Here is a 21,624-nt window from a genome sequence, read left to right on the forward strand (position 1 = left end):
TTGATAATTACTTACTTGAGAATCTTCCGTATACTAGTATTGGACGGATATTAACACTGATAGTAGAGATATCTTTTTTTCTAAATTAATGACCCTGTTGACCTTGAGATTTACCTTTTTAAAGTAAATAATCCTAATAATTAAGCCAAATATCTTAATTTCCCAAAGGAATGCACTCGTGCTGCCGGAATGAAGTAAAATTGGTTGAAACCGGAGATAAGAAGACTAAACGTGTAAGGAATATAGACGGATGTGGGAAAGATTTTTCGTCACATTTGTCAAACTGCAACCTGGAAAAATGGACAGCGAAAGGGAATTAGGAATCACTGAGGGAAGGAGGGTAGAAATAGCCTAAGCTCCTCTATCCTTTTGAGATATTTCTTATTGTCTTGATAAACGTTACCTAAACTTGTTCACTGCGGATTGTTATGGAGCCGTTAAGTCTGGTGCAGAACATCGGGTGGTGGTTTAATTAAATACTCAAAAAAGCTTAAAATTCAATGAGAGATTGGAAGATGGGGAGAGAGAAAGGAAACTGATAGTATACAATTTATTCACGAATATACGAGTGATTTGGGATGGAAGTTTGACTGAAAACTACGGGGAAATATGGAAAATTTAAGAGCCGTAATACCATGAGAATCACTGAAAGAATCCACATTAGCTCTGCTTAGGGTTGGTAGCTAATGGTTTTGATACTCCTTCAGGATGTGGTTGTAGTGATGGGCGTACTTCTTTTTTCATAAAGTGCGATTCACTTGGCAATGATTTTTTCTCAGTAGTTATCTGTAATAAGTCACTGGAACTGCTTGACCACTCTGGCACCATCATCATGTGGGATTCATTCGTCATAATTTTCTCGGCCAGTCCTTAGGGAAGTAAAGTGATCATTAACATCAATTAGGGCTCCAGACACATAGAAGAAAAGTGAAACTTATAGTGCACCGTCAATACTTGTACATACAACAAAAATCCTTGTTTAAAGCTTTAAGCGTGTAAAAATATGTGCTTGATTTTTTTTTAATTTTCTATAAAATATATTCATATATTTTTATATAAATATCTTGAAAGTAGACAGTGACACTTACCTTTAATTGAATTTGTTTTGTTTCCATAAGCATAATGACACTGGTATCCAAGAGCAAAGGTAATGGGAATAAGTGGGAACAGGACGACCCAGCTGTTTGTTTTGATATATCCGTAATACAGAAATCCGTATGAAGATAAAGTGAAGGGCACAAACCAGACCATCATCTCGCGAACAGTGGCCACCTGCATAGCCATCTGTCTCTCTGCCATTCTCCGTGCTAGTTCTACTTGCCCAGAAACCTGAAAAAAAGAGAATCATAAAAGGAATATATACACTAAAATGTTGTATTCTGCTTCTCTGTGTATATGCACACTATAGACTGTACGCTTGAGCTATATTTTAAAGCCTAAAGTAGACTAAACCAGTAACTGGTTAGTCAGCAAGCTGTTGTGGTGACCTTATTAACTCTGGAGTAAATTAAATTGAAACGGCGTCATATAGTAATGTTTAACAAATACTCTACGTGTCACAAGTGGAAAAATTTTAGTTAGCGAAAACACTACTCCTGCCATGAGTATCCAAACTGTGAAACCAGAACGAAGTAATCTGAAATAGGTTTCCTATCCCTGACAAACTGGAATTAAAATACAGTAGTATGAATAGTGTGGCCCTGCTGTATGGCTAACCACAACAGCTCTGTCAATTACAAATAATCACATAGTTCCATAGCACTGAGTAATTGTGTCGTACAGTACACGAGAAATATATTACTTCGTTTCCCCACAGCTATGTTAACACCGAACTGAACAATAATTAAAGAAAACCCAATTAAAAGTAATTAAGGAATCCCCTTTAAACAAGCGTCCCAACCAAGGTTCTTTAATAAAACAATGGATACGCGTGCACTTTCACTTATCACTAACTATAGTGACGAGTCATCTTCAACGTATCAGTGTTTTTGTCAACTTCAGAGCTTAGTGTGCATTGATGTTGTGTTCATTAGCGTATCCTCTTGGGTGTAAAAACCGCCTATATATTAGGGGTGGGAGAATAGTTTGGCTAATGGCTATACTAGCTGTCGGGTAGTAATGAGATCGTGTAAGAATAGAGGAATCTGCAGGCCTGTTGATCCATATGGGTGCTGTGCTGAATTTCAGCACCACATACAACACACAGCCAAAAAGAGTCTCGAAAACGGTCGGTGTATATTCTAACATCCGATATTATGTTCCCCACTCTGCTCTCCTCTCGTTATACTACGCACTAATCTATTCCTATCTTACATACGGTATCTGTGCATGGGGTTCAACCACTGCAAATTATCTCAAGCCTATCATCACTCATCAAAAATCTGCTGTCAGAACTATAACAAGCTCTTTCTTCAGACAACACACAGCCCCTCTGTTTAAGTCCCCTAACATGCTAAATATACACTCCACACATTTTCATGTGCTATCTATACGTATAAAACCTTGTTCCTAAATGCTAATCTTGAACTGAAACTTTTCATTGATAGGTGTAATAGAACTCATGAGCAACACGAGAGAGTCAGACTAAATCTGTGCAAACACTCCATGCAAATAAAATTGCTCATTCATTGGAACTCACTCCCTGATGAATTAAACAAATTGTCCAACCCATCCCTGTTCAAAAATAAAACCAAAAAGTAGCTAATTTCATCATAGTTTCCTACTTTGTGCTTCAAACCCACTGTATCTTGTACTACCCACTTCCCCAATATTTGTCTCAAGACATCCTAATCAGTGTAATCACCTACGTCAATTTACATTGTAGTTATTTGTTAAGATAAAACGTTGCTACAATGTACCGTTTCATCTTACCTGATATGTTTTATTAAGGACCTGTCCGAAACGCTATGCGTGTTAAGAGGCTTTGTATGAATTTAAAAATACCAACCTTATGTAATCTCACCAACCCATTGTACCTTCTTGCAAATAAATTAGTATTAATATTCTTATTATATGAGGCAGCTCCTCTTATACCCAACAAAACTCATTCGTATACCTCTTTAATGTTACATATATAACCCTCCCCCCAACAAGTTTTTCTATCCGTCTCCCTTACCGCTTAATTCCTCCTCAATCTTTTCTATCAATGTTGTTCCTTCTGTCATATCGGTCCCTGTACTCTGTCTCCTTTAAATTAATTATCCCTCCCACATTATATCTGTCCTCTTGTCTACCCCCCCCCCCCTCACTCCCTCCTATCTACCCCCGTCACTCCCTCCAATCTACTTTCTCAACTCACCATATCTGTCTTCGGTTTAGATTCTGATTCCTGTCGATGTTTCGATTCTGCTTTTACTGTGGCACTCTGTTGAGAACCCATTTCTGAGCACGTCACAATGCACTTCGCGCATCACTTTTTTTGTTTTCAAGGTTAAATGTTCATTGGGGTTTCAGTCTGAAGAATTATTCTGAAGTTGGACCCGCCCAGAGACGCCGGGAAGGGGTTGATCAGCCCAGAGACACCGGGGAAGGGAGTTGATCCGCCCAGAGACGCCGGGGAAGATAGACCCGCCCAGAGACGCCGGGGAAGGGGGTTGATCCGCCCAGAGACGACGGGGAAAGGGGTTGATCCGCCCAGAGACGCCGGGGAAGATAGACCCGTCCAGAGGCGCCGGGTGTCGAACTAAATCTTAATCTCGCTTATGTATACCTCTGAAGGGGGAGGGGGGGGGCAGGTAATAGAATATAGGACAGTGTGACGTCATAAATATTTTCATATTTCGGATGAATATAGTTGTTTGGATGAAAATCCTATAATTATATGGTATATAATATATACCTGTACACAACTTGCACATTATAAGGTGATACTGTCAGTATGTACGTGATATTTATTTGGTTAAATGTTACGTGCTGAAAACATAGTGGAAGTGTTTAGTAACACCTGGCATCTTTGATAGCTGAGCTGTATAATCAGGCCGTTCTCCCAAGCGTTCACGGGAGACATCTCCCGTCACGTAGGGTGCAGTCGCACCTCCTCAGATCTCCAGTATCAGCTCTTGATACTGGTAATGGCTCAAAAGGGCCACCACTTACGGGCTATTCATGCCCGTGCCACCTTTTGGGTGGCTTAATCTTCATCGATCATCATCCGAGCGTTCCCAGCGTCAAGAAATTGACGTTGTACTAAAGTGCCTCTAGGAGTTATCACGCCAAACCTGTCTCCTGAAGCCCACATCAAAAGAATAACATCAGCGGCCTATGCGAGGCTGGCTAACATCAGAACTGTTTTCAGAAACTTGTCCTGGAGTATGCAGCCCCAGCATGGAGCCCGTACCTTGTCAAGCACAAGACGAAGCTGGGAAAAGTTCAGATATATGCCACTAGGCTAGTCCCAGAACTAAGAGGCATGAGTTACAAGGAAAGGCTGCGTGAACTGCACCTCACTTCGCTGGAAGACAGAAGAGCTCAGGGAAACATGATCACCACATACAACGTTCTCAGGGGAATTGACTGGGTAGACAAGGATGGACTATTTAACACGGGTCGAACACGCACATGGGGACACAGGTGGAAGCCGAGTACCCAAATGAGCCATAGAGATATTAGAAAGAACTTTTTCAGTGTCAGAGTAGTTAGTAAATGGAATGCATTAGGAAGTGATGTGGTGGAGGCTGACTCCATACACAGTTTCAAATGTAGATATGATAGAGCCCAGTAGGCTCAGGAATCTGTACATCAGTTGATTGACGGTTGAGAGGCGGGACCAAAGAGCCAAAGCTCAACCCCCGCAAGCACAACTAGGTGAGTACTAATTTTCCAGGGAACCCACGAGTAGAAAACGGGACATCATGTCAATTTCGCGAGCCGCTGCTATTTTCTAGTACTGTACAACAGTTTTTGGCCTTGGGTAGAGTATACGTCAAAATTCGACGTGCTACCATAATGTAGGACCATAATGTCTGTGTGGGTGTTCAATATATTATACTATAATAATATACGTTATACTATATATGGTTCATCAATGTTGTAATTTGTGTAGGTAAAGCAAATATTTAGTTTCCATACCTGAGCCCATTATACATGTGCCTCTATAACATTTCCACCCCGCATATAGCCACAGCTCACATGATGGCATAAATGATCAATAAGCTATCATATCCTTCTGACTGTTATCACTAATGAACAGTCTTGGTAATGTTATCATGGCGAGAGAGCACAAAGACTTCCTTGTTATCAGCTGAGCAGTGTTGTCACTTATACTCCTAAACCTTTATCATGATTTGGAGACCAATTCCTATATAATCTAACGAAGTAAACACCATTAAAATATTCATTATATTTGTTGAAAATTTTATAAAAAAAAAGGTTTTAGCTAATTGCTGGGTTAGGAATATAAATAAAATTGTATTAAAAGACAAAACGTTGAATAATTTAGATTGGATAATAATTTGGATATAAATAATTTTGAAGAAACAATTACAATTATAATTTGAGACTTGGGGTTTATCAAGGTAATGTGGGAAGTTGGTAAATAGGTAGGCTTAGAATTTGGGAGATAATGAAATGTATGGAAATGGGAACTACTGTATTAGGATAAAGTATCAAGCCATTACGACTGACTATACAGCACTTGGCAAGAACCAGGATAAGGATTTAGGATGGGACGAGGGGGAGGAATAGTGCCCAACCACTTGGATGGTCGGGGACTGAACGCCGATCTGCATGAAGCGAGACCGTCGTTCTACCGTCCAGCCCAAGTGGTTGGCGATGGAAATAGGAAATAAAGGTCAAATGAAAGTGCAGTAGAGGTTCGAAGTGCTGGGCGTGCTAGGAGGCGAAGAAATCCCGAAGTGGTGTATAAAGGGATCAAGAGAATAACAGAAGGGCAGAGGCTAGTCGTACTAGCCCGGCGAACACACTGTAGAGTACTAGGGGCAGGAGTGAAGAGTACAAACGGAACCGTCGTGGCGTGGACAGGGTTGGCAGCTAAGGAGGACGAGGTTGAAGTATGGAGGCAAGTGTGTAAGGACAGGAACAGACGTACAGTAATAGGAAAGTTAGGTAACCAATAGGAAGGGGGGGGGGGCACGGGGCGGAGCCTTTCCCCTTCCAGGAGACAAGGGGAAATGCCAGGGAGAGACAGTGGAGCGAACAGCGGGCGATCTGGAAAGAGAGGAGCAAGTCGCCTGAACGTGTTAGAAGTACCCCCCAAGGTCGAGCAAGGTGACCAAGGCCCGCCTCTATTGTTGTTAATCAGAAGACATCTGCATTCCTCTTCTCCGAAAAGGCCCCAGTCTTTAGGCATGCTTTATTTTTAAAATAGTGTAACGTGTGATTTTTGGGAGGCGGCATTCAAAGAATATGTCATGGTTTTGATGTTTTAAGCTTTTTTCTTTTTACCACAGACATGAAAAAACATATACAGTGCTAACCAGTCTTGGTTACAGCAGTCAGATGTTGGAAATGATGTATCGTGACAGCTAAGACGAGAGAATGTTGCGTGCGGCTTGCAGTCGAGTAGGATTTAGTGTCGACGGTTGCCGGGTGTAGAGAGCTTGAAGAAGGATGAGAGCGTAGAGTTTGAGTGTCGGGTGAGAGTGGATAGCTGGAATAAGATCGGAATTGCAATCTGCTTTAAAGCAAGGCTGTAATGTCTTGTGAGAGTTGGAACTAGACTCGTCGAGTGTTACATCATATGCTGGTGTATATTGATGGTGCTGGAGAAGATCGTGGTATATTCTGAGCGTTTGTCACTGAACCATCATTGGAATTACACTGACGACATTAAGAATGATTCAGATTAAGCCACCCAAGAGGTAGCACGGGCATGAATAGCCCGTAAGTGGTAGATATTTTGAGTGAATGTGATGACACTACATTCCTGGTGGGCTTATTTCCACGCTTCACCTCGACTTGCGTTGGACACAGAAGGATGAGAAGCAAGTTGATCATCATTTGCCCTGTTGGGAAAGAAGTTGAAAGTCTGGAAAGTCCAGAAGTTGCACTTTGTTGGTAGTTATTTTTAATGCCATTGTCATCCATCAAGATCTTAATTAGTTTCCTTCTCCCCCTTTGCATGTATTTTAGAACAAGTTCAATGATGACCCATGTAAAGTTTTCCCATGATCAGGGGAGGGTGAAAAGAGAAAAAGGTAACAAGGATGGGGAAATTGTCACTGCTATGGAGGTCATCAAGAACCTGCCATGTGAAATCTAAGTAAAGAGATGACGAGCAGAGAAAAAGGTCAAGACAGGAAAGGGTGCGGGTTCGAGAGACCAAATGAGTGGGGCTCACCAGAATTCAGAAGACGGAAGAAGAGAGAACGAATGGTTCGAGAAGGTGACCTCGGGTGTCTGTCAGAACATCACTCCAAAGGGTATGTCGACAATTGAAATCACCCAGCAGGAGCACAGGCTCAGGCAAGGAGTCCAGTAGGTGCTTAAGTTCAGGAAGAAAATGCAAGACACTTGGGGGGGAGATAAATGGAACAAACTGTATACCATTTACTTCCAAAGACTCAAGCAGTGGATGGATGATGGGAAAAAGAAGAGGGACGAAGGGAATACCAGAAAGAATAAAGAGAGCAGTAGTTATGGGCCCCAGCAAAAGCTGGGAAAGGGGGAGGGGGAAGAGAAAAAGAATAGCCACAAAAGCGACCAGGACGATCACCAAGCATCGGCTCCTGGAGACAGACACTAAGGGGCGAAAACTGTGAAATCAGAAGTTGGAGTTCATGGAAATTGGCGTAATATCTACAAATATTACATTGAAGAATATACATCGACAAAAAGAAAAAGGACAGCAACAGAGAACAATGAAGAAACAAAGGTAAAAAGGAATACAGCATGTTAAATAAGCTCAGGGTCAGCGAAGTCAGGGTTAGTGGGGGGCATGGGTAAACTGAGTAAGGATGGAGGGAAAGGAGCAGGAGGCAGACGAGCAGGGTCCGGAGGAAGAGGAGAAGGAGACAACCAAGAGCAGGTCAAGGACAGCAGGAGGTGGAGGGGCAGAAACCAGGGTGTGTACCTCAGCAAGGGCAGCAACTGAGAGGGAAGCGGGGGTTAAAAAAACCTCCATTGCAGGAACAGAAGGCCCGACCACTGAGACGGGAGGGGACGGAGCGTTGGAGTCAGAGGTGAGGGGACGAGGAAGAAAGCGACGCCTTCTTACCCACTAGGGAGGAGGAAGGAGAGGAGCCAGGCTTATGTTTCTGACTCAGACAAGTGTTCCAGCAACAACGTACTGGGCGACAGACTCGAGCGTCTCAACAGGAGAAGAACGAGAGTGAACAATACGAAGATTGCTGGGAGGATGATGGACAATAGCCTGTCCAGACAGGCGGCGTGGAGAGCTAAGAGACGGGAGAGAAGGATGGGAGGGAGATGAGAAAGAAGACACAGGAGACATGGCAGACTGAGTAGGAAGAAGGGAAATTCCAGACAGAGAGCCAGGAGGGGGACCCTTTGGGACAAAATGTAAAGGAACAGGGAAGAAGGCAGTGGGCGTGTTTGGGTCTAAGGCCTGGAAACAGTTGTGAGACTGAGGAAGGTGGAAAGGACGAGGAGAGGAAGAGCGCAACACGCGAGCATAAGACATGGCAGCGAAAGGGGTGAGACGGCAAAATTGGCGCATTGCCTCATTAAAAGACAAACGATCTCAGTGTTTCAAGTTGAGGATGGCTGCCTAAAGTTTGTAATGTATACGCAAGCAGAAGGTAGGGTGGGCCACACCGCAATTGAGGCAGCGTGCCTGGGAAGAAGGGCACCCTGACTTAGTGACCTTCGTCCCCACACATGGGGCAGAGAGACAATACTGGAGCATCTGAGGGCACCATGTCCAAACTTCCAGCACTTATTACAAAGCTGAGGAGAGGGAATGTACTCCTGAATGGAGTATCTGGCACCAGCAAGAATAATAGAGGGCAGAAGGGTTCCTACTATCAAAAGTAATTTTTACAATCCGAAGAGGCTGGCGGCGACATCCACGAGGGAGTTGAGTGAACGTGTTTACCTAGAAGACAGAATGGCCTTAGGCTTCGAGGATATGCTTAATATCCCCGTTGCAGTCCTTGAGGTCCCTAATACCAGTTGCAACATGGTGCGGGAGGGAAAACAGTGCAAACACTGGTGTTTAACCAAGCGTTTTTGGAAACGCGAACAGGGGTCTCCCCAATGCTGGACAATGCGGCTAATCAGGTAGCTGGATCCTGAGAAGGAGCAGCAATGACACGTGTACTGAAGAGAGTCAGGTTAAAAGTAGCAGAGGCATCTACTGAATCAACAAGGTGTTTATGGAGGGAGAAATTGTCAGGAGGTGTAGAATCCAGAAGGTTGAGATCAAAGTATTTAGCCCATGTAGCGGGACCAAACAAGGCGTGGTATGTAATAATATGGGAAGGGATAGGCGAGTGCGGCCATGGCGTTGAGAACCCCCAGAGAGGGGTTAAAAGGCGCAGTTGTCACACAGAGACAGAGACATGCCAGCGGACGAGAAGGTCACCACTGGGGCCTTGGGGCTCAACTGTACCACAGAGGGAGGGAGGGGGAACGGAGATGAGTAGTCTCGTCTAGGCCCAATGTAGCAAGGGCTACAGAGCTCGGTCTTCCAACACAGTCCGACTCAGGGGCTTGGTCGCCCACCCCACGAGCCTGAGGAGTTATAAGAAGATTATTATTCAGCAACAAACGAGGAGGTATTACTTTTATTCACGAACGAGCCCCCCCCCCCCCACACCCACCATGGAGCCACAATTAGAGGATAGGACACCCAACAAGTGACAGGCTGGGGCCCCCCAGGGGTGTGTTGTGAGTATACGCCCTACGATTGCCACCTTAAGAACAGTCAGTCCGTCGAGATCGGGTTCATTGACGAAAGGAGGATTGACAATAAAAGCGTCCCCTCGTTTGCGACGTTGGGTACCACAGTTCCACGGGTGAGTGTGCGCGCCTCCCCAAACACCCCGGGCGTCAAAACAGATGTCCAAAAGAACAATCAAGACTGGCAAAAGGTCGGCGCGAAATGAAAAGTAGAAAGGAGAAGAGGGGAAAGAAAATTGAAACATAAGGAAAAGGAAAAGACTTCCAGCATAACTCGTGAACCAAGCAGCAGGAGCATAAGGCATCAAATAGACAGAGGACTGTCCCACGGAGCACCACACTCCGGCAGCCACCCACCAAGCCCCCTCACAACAACAACAGGCTGGAAAGAGAAGGGGTATACAGTATAAAGTGCTCGGTTTTCTTTTAGGTTTTCATTATATTATACACCACATTTCTGACCTACAGTATATGTATTAAAATAGTTTTCAGCTTAAGTTTTGTTAGATTATTATACTGTCTATTCTATAAAGGCAATGTACAAGTAAAGAAAACTTTGCGTTAGTTCACTGGCATGTATATTTATCTTAAATAGTATCACAACATACAGAATATTTTAGTGGAAATAATATCTATATGTATATATATACAAAAGGTTATACAAGAGTACTTTGTACAGAACCCTACGACACTCTGTGATATTAAACACTGACAATCTTGTGTACAGGCCGAAATCAGCCATGTCGACCTTAAGATTTCATGATCACAGTACATTATGATAAAGTGAAAAAGCTAAAGATATAAATATGTTCCATGCTGTGCTTTCCAATTTCTAACTGCCATTATATTATAAACATAGGAAATTTTCAGTTTAAAGCCACCAATTTTAGTAACATTCTATTTTAAACCCAACATGCAATATATATACTGTATACAGTATACATGCTCTACCTAATCATCGCTTCCTATGAAACAGGCTGAAAATTCTCCCTCAAGTCAGGTTTTATTTTGTTTCCTAAGACCTAAGCAATGATGAACTACAGTATTTAATAACAAAAAGAATGAAAATATGTTTTAAGGAGCTACTTTTCGAATAATGATCCAGCGGAAGAAGTTATCTAACCAAAATAGGTTCTGTTCAAGTGAATGATGCCCAAGAACCAGCTCACACCTTTCCACAGTATAAAGATGATTGCTAAGAAAGAAGAGATGCCATATCTCTGAAACAGGAATTACAAATGCTAGACACTAAGTAACAAAAACTATATCACAATCATTTTTCTAACACTACGAGTATAAGATTAGATATCTAAAGATGTATTTTATTTGTTCACATACTGTATGCATAATTAATTTCCACCAAAAGACACAAGACGTACATCACACCAGAAATTTAGATACAGTATATGAAGCATTCCACAACAAAAGATCAATTATTATTAGTACTATATATACATCAGACAATACATTCATTCAAATTAGTACTGATTTACATACCAAAATTTAAATCCATATACCAGCAGCATTATACCAGAATTTTCAAAAGGTAAAAAAAATTGCTATTAGTCCTGAAATGAACTTGTCACATTTGTATTATGACTTACTGGTATTACTACAGACAGTAATATTTGAGAAATCTGATCTAATTAAAACGTCAATGGATTTACAACGGCATATATAAATTAAATATATCTTCTGCTGAAAACATTTACTACTGTAACTCGACCAATAAAACAAATATAGGCCGCTTATTAAGTGAGACGCAAAGGTAAACTGGTGTTCATCTAAAGCCGGAACCTCTGCAATGGAAAAGATGAACATTATCTCACTAGCACGATAAATGAAAATAAAATACATTATTTCACTAGAATGATAAATAAAAATATACAGCAACAATGAGTGAGAAATAGTAAATCAGGTAATAAGCATTATACAGCACTGTATAAGATTTCCAGTTTAGCTGTAGGAACACAAAGGAGGGTAGCTTCAGTAGGCATTTCCGCAAGATTTCAGCTACTGTGGTTTAATACACATACAAATTAATTAGCTACATATACATTATAAACACACAAAAAGGATATGAGAAGTAAATGTCTGAGGTGCTGTATAGGTGCAGGCAGTCATTTACATGGAATACTGTAAAGCTTTAAAATATTACACCAACCTTCACACTCAAGCACATTTATGAAGAACAAAGGTCACAATACAGTGACTGAAATAAACGCGCAGGAAATCTACAAGTGGGAGATGAAAATCGGGTAATGTCCAAGTCTGCCATGGATCATACGTCACACATCAGAAGGAGAGGGTGAACTAGTGGAGGTGTCAGTTTGAAAAAGGCAAGTTTAGTAATGAACACTTTGCAGAAATCTGGTATTATTATACATTACAACTTTCTTCCACCAGTTCATGTTAACTCTATAGTCTTAACTAGCCTACATGTATAGAGTACTGTACATGTTAACTCTATTTTTCTTATCAAAAGATCAATTTTCACATACTGTTTACTACAGCACAATGTAATTGTCAATTTTCATTAATATCAGTAATATAATCATTTGTTCACCATTGGTTACTGTATTATTATGATTGCAGCTACATATACATGACTGTTCCTGCACTTATACAGCTTAATTTATAGAGATTTCTCCTAAATTACTGATTACTAGCAATCCATATTGTCTATTTACAAAACAAATATGCCCTTTGAATTACAGTATGATGTAATATTAGCAGCCTTAAGCGTATTTTTTTGGTCTGCAAATTGATCATTTAAAGTTGATAAACTAATCTTAAAGCATAATAATATATTAAAAGTACTGGTGCTTTTCCACAGTGATTTGCAACATGTGCTCCGGATATACTACTAGCAATACTCTTATGTAAATATGTTATATAAAATCAAAGCCTTTTAAAAGTCAATAAAAGTCACTACTATAACTGCAAATTTTGTATGATGCAAACTGCAGGAAATATAAAGGTTACTGTCACATTAAAACTTCCAAAAAACACACTGCACTTCAAGATTGAAACCATAATATTGAAACTTGGTACATGATCTCATTAATGATATTGAAATTGCTTTAAATTGGCAGCAAAGAAAGCCTTCATATATTTTTTGCTTTATCATAAAAAACAGTAACAAATTTTTAGCTTAAAAACTACTGCAAAATATTCTGGATGAAATACAGAATAAGCAAACTGTCTAATACAAGAAAATTTCATTTTTTTTTCAATATTGCATAGCAAAACATTTTTGATCAGAAGTGTTTTTCAAAAATGTATCTTACTAACATGCTCCTGCAAATTCTTGCATATTTAATAGAAACCACAAAACTCAATTGTTAAAGTAAAGAAAAGTAATGAACTTAGAATTTTATCCATCTTTCCCCAACATTTAATGGCAACAAACCTTCTATTTTTCTAAAGGGAGAGTAAGCAACATTTAGTTTAGATAGAGAGTGATTTGGAGGGGGAAAGGGTTACTAAGATAATGGGGAAGGAAGGACAAGGTGGATATTTTCTCCTTGCTCCACATCAACATCCAGTGATTTAACTCTTTATTTGATACATTATTATTCTAAGATTAATTCACACAAAGAAATGATTATGGGTTATGACCATTCTGGGATATTATGCTGCATGTGCAGTTATTCACATTTTTATCAGCTATATGGATATAACATACAAAAAAAAACATTTAAGATAATGAAATGCCCTTTTCTGAGTGTCTAGTGCTTAAGGCTTTGATGCTACATAGAAAAATGCTACCAGGTCTCTGGACTTATGCAAGTCTACCAGAGACCAATATAAAATTTGATCTGCTCATGATGCAGAGGGAACTTGAGGATTGGTGAGTGACCCAAAACTTAAAAAAGCTGCTTGCAAAGTACAGGTGGAGCAACTAATCTTGATAAAAAAAAAAGTAAAATAAATAAGTAATAAATAATAAAAAAAAAATTATTCAGGAAAAGTACATACATAGTTGATTTACAAACATAATGTTGGATTTATAAATAGAGCTAGTACATACAATACCTAAAGCCACTAATACGCATAGCGTTTCAGGCAAGTGTTTCGGGTATAAATGACAGATGGCCACAGGTAAACAATCTCTGTACAAATTCAATCGACTGCTACCAGCCAAAGTCACCCAGAGGCCCAGCTGACCTCACCTTCACTCAAATAAGTTATAATGCTCCCAAAAACACACAATTCTGATGGGGAAGGAATCATACGGATGGGACAAACAGCAGCTGCCTGAATTTCTGATCACGAGACTTGGAAACTTATTCAAAAGCTATTTCCAGCATTGCACAGTATTAGACACTTTACATTAATTGTGTGCCATATGATTTGATTTTTTCCAAAATTTGACTTGCATAATGCAACATTTATGTGGCTTGCTTTATATCAGAAAATACTGTATTGTTAATAATTAAAATTTTATTAGCACTTTAAGCAAATACAATACTGTATGAAATGTACAGATCTTGCTTATATTAATATATATTCCTGTATATGGCTATTAATTTAGATATTACCATTAAACAGTTTTGTTTTGTAATAATTGGCAGTACAGTGGAATCTTGAATAACGACTTTAATCCGTTCCGGCGCCACGGTTGTCATGTGAAACTGACGTCATTCAAAGCGAAGTTCCCGATTGAAAAGAATGTAAATAGAAATAATCCATTCTACCACCGAAAAACATCAATATGATATTCAATGTTTTAAATAATGGAGCAGCCTACCTTACATACACTGAACAAACCTTTATGACATTTTTCTTTCTTCAAATTTGTTAACTTTTTTTTTTATTTTTTTGTATGGCAAAAGGTTCATTCGGTGTTTGTCAGGTAGGCTGCTCCACGTTTCTTAAAAAAATAAAAAAATGAACAAAAATTAAGAATTTTGAAAAACAGAACAAATGTCAAAAAGGTTCGTTCGGTGTTCGGCAGGTAGGCTGCTCCATGTTTCTTAAATAAAAAAAAACGAAAAAAAAAAAACAGTTGAAACAATTTGAAAAACGGACAAATGCCATAAAGGTTCGTTCAGTGTTTGTCGGGTAGGCAGCTCCATTATGACAATCTTTGTGTGTTTCAAATGTGTTCCATTTGTTTTGTATTTTTCATTTATTTCTCAATAACGGAGCAGCCAACTCGTCGAGATTCTACTGTATTTTCTGCTTTCCTTTTAACAAGTTTTTATCTAATTTTAGTATGGCAAGTCCCCTGCTTCATAATGTCAATTTCTGGAAGCGTTACTTGCATGGGCCTACCTCTATTTGAAAGAAAGAAAGAAAGAAAAAAGAAAGAGGGAGGGGGGGGGGGGGGGGGTGAACAAAAACCTTATTACCTCAAAAGGAAAACGAACCAAAGAATTTGATTTTAAATATTCTCGATAGCTTTTCCCAAGGCTCTTATAATGTTGAGATCATCTACAAATATCAAAAACATGAATGGAGCCATATTAAGAGTTACCATTCGTACCATATTATTTACAACACACTATGGGCTGATTTCTCCGAGCAAAATTTAAATTTCAATGTGTCATATGAAGGACAACAACCAAAAGAACCTGTTTGTAAAGAGATTTAACTACATCTAGCATATTTCCCATGCCCTAGCCTTGAAATCTCATTTTCAAAGGAAAGAAAACACATATAAGTGAATGAAAACAAGGGAACATCAATATTAAAATGACCTATAGAATTTGCTTTTAATAAGTTCAATGGCTTTCCAAAGGCCCCTTACTATTTTTTTTAAGGGGCCACTTCATATACTTCCATTTACTCTTCCCATTTAGACACCTCACACCTAATATATTTATCATGCCATTCTAAAAATTGACCTTCAACACTTCTCTCTTGCCTTTCTGATTTGTTTCACTTACATCCCTTCCCACAGTAATCTCCACTGCTGTTTTGACTTGGTTTTCCTCCACCATCAAACTGGGAAGTGGCCTGGTAGGAAACCAAGCACAGGTGTATTCTAGGAGGGACTGGGGTCAGATTGTTATAATTTTTTAGAACTAGAGAATATTTTAAAACACACACACACTGTATTAAAAAACAAAAACAAAGGGGTGGGGGGTCTTATAAATTAATCAACTAAATTAAGAAAAAAAAGGGGAGAAAAAGTCAGAGAAATATCAAGACACTGCCTCACCATTCAGTTCCACCACAAATGGTGTACTAATAAGACCACAAGAAGATGAGGCAATATATTATTAAACAAGTTATCCTACACCAAGGTGCTAATTATCTCGTGACAATAAACACTTCCTTCAATAAATGTGAAGCTTGTCAGCAGCAAACTCATTGGCCCTATCAATTATAATGCTGCCACTTAAATAGAAAGAAATACTGTACTGGAATGTGAGTTTTAATTCATAATCTTTATGACTAATACAGTCATATTGAGAAACATGCAAAAACCTTAAAAGTTACACTCGATGCAGAAAATGTCTACTCAGGTTAATGGATATCGCACGAGTCAACCAGATCCAGCTTCAGTTGCGGAAATATATAGAAACTTGAGTAACTGGAACGCTTTGTTTTGAGTAGCCTCTTGGTTACTCCCAAAGCCAGAGCAAGGACCCACAAAGGACACTGCACTCTATCAGACTGTCTTAAACATGTGTCTTGTAGTAATGGGAAACTTTTCAAATGGTCTTGCCACCTAATTCGGGATGGGAGAAAGGATAGACAAAGCTAATCAACCACCAAGGAAACCACTCACTTTAATCAAAATAATAAACACATCCTTCCAACACATATAAAGAATTGCCAGTTAGTTCTGAGGTAGCTACCAACCGACTGACTACTCATTACTCCAACTACCATTAAATAGCACCACCATAACAAAGTTTAAGGAACATGCAACCCTCATATGAAGCACCAGCCACCCAAATACCTGGTAAGTCAAAGACTCCAAGGATGAAAAAGAAAAGGACCATAGGATTACTCAAAAAAAAATTGTCTTATTACTGCACTTAATCCTATTTCTGAGCAAAGCACCCTCAGTTGCTTCCTGAACCAATTTCCCTCAGAGACCCTCCCAGAAGGAAAACCCTAAAAAGAAAGATGAAAGGAGAGACTAACACAATCTGAGGGCTGCAGCTAACCATGGGGAAGGTGAACCTCCCCAGAGGAAGCCTCTCTGTGGCTCAGGACTATCTCTGAAGCTTACCTGAAGAACAGGAAACACTTACAAAAAATCTTCAGGACAAATGAGGGAGGACCTTTGACAAGCCGCTGGCTTTCTCTCTTCTTTGAGGCCACTAGAGATAGTGACCCTCTGGTAAATTCAGGAAACAAGCATTAAAATCAGAAGCAGCTGTCTAGATCCTGAATGCATGAAATGTGCACACAGTGTCTGCTCACTCAACTGTATGCTAGGAATGCATTGAAAAAGCAAGAATAAAGAAGACGACCTTAAAAAAAAAAAAATACCATCCAGCGTGATGTATAGCTACAGAATGATGCTTGGAAGAGCCAGACAAGATGCCGACCATGGACAGTATGTGAATGTAAACAGAGCCAAGCTACAAAGTCATTCCCAGAGAGACAATCCTAAAAAGCACTACCAAGGCAGAAGCCTCAAGAGGAGGCAGGCCACTCTGAAAGCTACTGTACTGTATATCAATGGCAACAGAGAAGATAACTGACGGCCCTCAGTCTTAGACAATTAGTGCCAGGGAAGACGAGTCTGATCAAACCTAAAGTAAATAGCATACATTAGAGGCACCCTAAATAATTGGCCACACACACACCACTAAGTAAATACTAAGCAATGGATACCATGTAAAGAGACAGTCTCGAGGAACAACCAGACAACTCGATCAGCCTCTGCAGAGCTGGAAAATATATGGGTGGCCTGCATCTTTAACCTTGTGGTGGCGAGTAGTTAGCATAACTGGCAACTGTTGCATTTCCAATTATTTTGTAGGCGGTGTTAATTATGATTACTCTCTTTTTATGTTTGCGAGTGGTGTCCTTGGCAGTGGATTGATTTTTCCCTTAATTAGGTGGCAAGCCCATTTAGCTAAGTCTTTGTTAGACTGGCACAAACTGATGAGAGCCTGGCATGAGTGCAGTATCCTGGGTGGACCCTTGCCCTGTCTTGGGTAACAACTGAGGGGTGGGGGGGATCTTCCTCAGAAAAGAGAACAAGCAGTGTTTAGGATTGTTATTTTCTGTAGATGCTCAATTGTGTATTACCTCTCGACTATATATATTAATTCCTCAAAAATTCCTAAGCATTTTTTTTGCCTGTACTGTATTATGAATAGGTGTTTTTCAAATGCTGTATGTATTTGTAACATTGACACCTCCAGTGTTACCATCTAACTAATCTTACAACCTGGATCCATTTTCTGCTGATACACCTTAAAATAATTTGTATTCACTCAAAACTTTATTAGTCAACCATGTATGTGCTTTCTGGAAAATGGTTTCTTGGATCAACAACTTAATAAATTTGGTTTTGATTATACCCAAAATAAAGTTATCTACTAAAGCTATAAGGAATTGACTTGAGATCTGAGAGGTCTAGTTTGCTCTCTGCCTATTATAAGGTTGTTACACGAGTGCCTTGTTTTCATGTGTGGCATGGCATTCAAACATCCATTTCCCTTATATTCCTGAATTTATCGCAAACCTTTGAGCCTTGCACTGTGCCAATTCTCAATACTAACTGTGACTGTAATGAGAATGTGACTGGAGCTGGCTGACTACATACTCTCCATATGTACTGTAACATTATACAGGTAATGTTAAATGTTTAGACAAAATACACACTTAAAATATTAAGATAGAAAGTAGTTAACAATAATAATAATAAGAAAACATGAACAGCAGGAAAATAAAGAAAAGTAGGACATCACAGCATTAGTACAAGTGCATGGGAATGAACCATAATCTAGTATTTGGTATTACTTAATTCTTTAACCATTAAATCATGTACAGTGTGCACCAACTGCTTTAAGTTTATGTTTAGCATTGTGCTGCTACAATAGTCCAAGGGGGAAGGGGAGGGGGGGGGGGGTTATTAAAGAATGTACATCTGTTCTCACCAAATTTTGAGCCAAGGAACAAGGGCACAAGCTGCTATGCTTTTATTTCACACAATTCAAGGCGATTTAAATTAAATTTTTCCTAAAAAATTATAAGCCTTTTTTGGACATACAATATTTCAACTTCAAAAATTACTGCAGTACCCACATCCAATCGTGGAACTCCACAGCAAATAATTATATTTTTAGTATAGTTTACAAACTGGATAGTACATTTATTCTCTACCATGGACTCCTGATTATCCAACCCTCAATTATTACACTCCCTACACGGAGCAAACAAAATATAATTTAGTTAAGTTCTATGGGTACTGAATACCTTGCCATTATCATAAAGATACTGATAGATACTCCGGAGAAAGACTAGGTATTGGGAGGTCATAAAAAAGTTTTAACCTCTAAGGACTTGTATTGGGAGGCAAATAAAAATATATAAATACTGTAACACTGCAAAAATTAAGACATTAGTCAACTAAATAAGGGTTTTATGAAAAGATCTTGTCTGAACGGTACACTGAGTTGCCTACAACGACCTAAGGTTGGCTCTTTCAGGTACATTGGACAGAACCATTAACACTTATGCATGTTTCAGCCCCTCCTATATGACAACACTATTACTCAGTATTGCAATTGAACAAATATAATTATTTTAGTGGTATTATTAGCAAGGTGGTAGAAGAAATATTTTCATAATTGACAATATAAATAAAACAGACAGCTGTACATTTTTCTGTCACGGTAACTGAATGCATGTTAAATATTAAATTATACTGATCAGATTCTTGTTGTGGCTCACAAAGATTCAAAGGCCTTACCTCATGTGCATTCAGCATTTCCTCAAAAACAAAACATGAGGTCTGGTTCATTCCCTCAAGAGTTCTGTAGCAAAAGGAAAGCAAAAGTTTGAAAAGGTTAAGTACAAGCTCTACACTGTTCTACCATATATGCCAAGGAACAAACTAAGGCAATAAGGTAATACTCTATTGAAGCATCTACTTTCATCTAATGTAGGAATCATTTGACTACCATTGCTTTAATCAGAACACGGCAAAATGTGATATTACCTTAGAAGTTCTTATTCGTTGGCATATTGGTTATGAGTGTTAGTGCAGAAGAAAAGTCAAATTCTAGAATATCCCAACAGCAGCATTGCTTGTTGCAAGATATACTCACTGGTTCTGATAACATGTTATTCCTGCAAGCCAATTAAGTGCTTCCAAGCTGTAGGGATATATCTAAATTCAACTTCTGAACAGGATGTAAACAAGCCACCTTAAGTCCAATACAGGCAGCAGATATTTCCAATAATTCCAGGTCTCTTGGGATTTGGCGAGTGAACAAGAGGAAGTGAGAAGAGTAGCGGTGTGGGAAGGTATGCTTAGTAATACCCACTACGATGTTGATGCAGAGCCTGTTGTAGAAATACCATGGCTTAGATCCCAGCCTTAGCCAAAAGGTACCACAATTACCATTATCAATATTAACATTAATTTATGCATTAGTGAAAACTGGATAAAACTTACAGTAACGCTAATGTTGGCACATAAAATCCCCACTGTTAGTTTAAAATGTATTTCAGAAGTCCTAGTGACTACTGGCACCAATTTTAACTAAATTTACAGCACATAATCTGTCTTGTAATTTCAGTTGATGAGGGTGTCATTTGCCACTAAAACTGTTTTAAAATACTCTTTTTAACTCTTGAGTTTTAATGTTAAAATAATTAGTAAATAAAGTGCATAAACTGTGTGTGCATACACATTGTATATGGTTAGTTTGTGTGTAGTTATAGGAGTAACTATGCTCTTGGTGTCTCATCTTCACTATAATCTTTGTTATATGGCGCTTAGAAACTGTTAGCTTTGGCATCCACCACCTTCTCGCTTAAATTGTTCCAGCCATCCACAATTTTGTTGAACTTCCATATATTATTTTGGAACCTTTGTATGTTTAGTTTAGGCCTCTTGTTCTTGAGGATGCACATTGTAAAAGTGCCTTCTCATCATCTGTCGATCGATTAAAATATTGAGACAAATTTCTTTAGTATTACTCCTTCCATACATTTAAGTGTTTCTGAAATTTGCAAGTGTAACATATCCTACTCTCACAGTATCATTGACCTCTGGCGAGTTTACTTCCTCTTCATAACCACCCTAAGATCTTACTTTAGCAGACTTCTATAGCATCCTTTCACATAATTTGTAGGTTGACTGTGGTCTGTTTTTCCCTATTCTGCATTCCATTAAGTGGCATCCATATATTTACATTGAATTTCACCTGCTTTGTTGCTCCATTCACCTTTTTTGTCTGTCATTTTGAAGTTCACAACGAATCATCTAAATCCTTTGTTATCCCCAGTAACTTATCTGCAGACATTTACCTCTTTAAGTTCCCTCTAGTAGATCATTTATATAAACAGTGAACATTACAATACTGGCACTAGAACTGAACCTATTGGTACTCGGCTAGTGCCTTTTCTCTAGTCTCATGCATTACCTATAATCACTGCTATTATTTTTCTGTCAAAATTTTTCATCCATGTCAGTAGTCCACTTGTCAACCCTCCTGTATGTTCTAGCTTCCCAAACAGCCTCTTCTGTGGTACTGTCAAAAGTCTGTTTTTAGGGCAATACGAAAGCAGTCAACCCAATCATTTCTTTCATGTAAGATCTCTGTGGTTCTGTCCTGAAAGCTAAGTAGATTTCTTACACAGGACCTTCTGGTTCAA

The 21,624-nt window shown here is 39.3% G+C and overlaps 2 protein-coding genes across 3 annotated transcripts in view; one reads left to right on the plus strand and one right to left on the minus strand.

Moving 5' to 3' along the window:
- Window positions 1-21,624, plus strand: part of Grx3 (Glutaredoxin 3) — a 73,705-nt gene that overhangs the window by 865 nt on the left and 51,216 nt on the right. The window lies entirely within an intron of this gene.
- Window positions 537-21,624, minus strand: part of LOC123763376 (uncharacterized) — a 54,744-nt gene continuing 33,656 nt past the window's right edge. For both annotated transcript variants that reach the window (XM_069301568.1, XM_069301574.1), the window contains exons 6-7: window positions 1,089-1,329; window positions 537-869 (exon numbers count right to left, since the gene is read on the minus strand). In XM_069301568.1, the coding sequence (XP_069157669.1) occupies window positions 661-869; window positions 1,089-1,329 (450 nt within the window). In that variant the 3' untranslated portion in view covers window positions 537-660. The remainder of the gene's footprint in view (window positions 870-1,088; window positions 1,330-21,624) is intronic.

This window comes from Procambarus clarkii, chromosome 5 (assembly GCF_040958095.1).
Source record: "Procambarus clarkii isolate CNS0578487 chromosome 5, FALCON_Pclarkii_2.0, whole genome shotgun sequence".
NCBI lineage: Eukaryota > Metazoa > Arthropoda > Malacostraca > Decapoda > Cambaridae > Procambarus > Procambarus clarkii.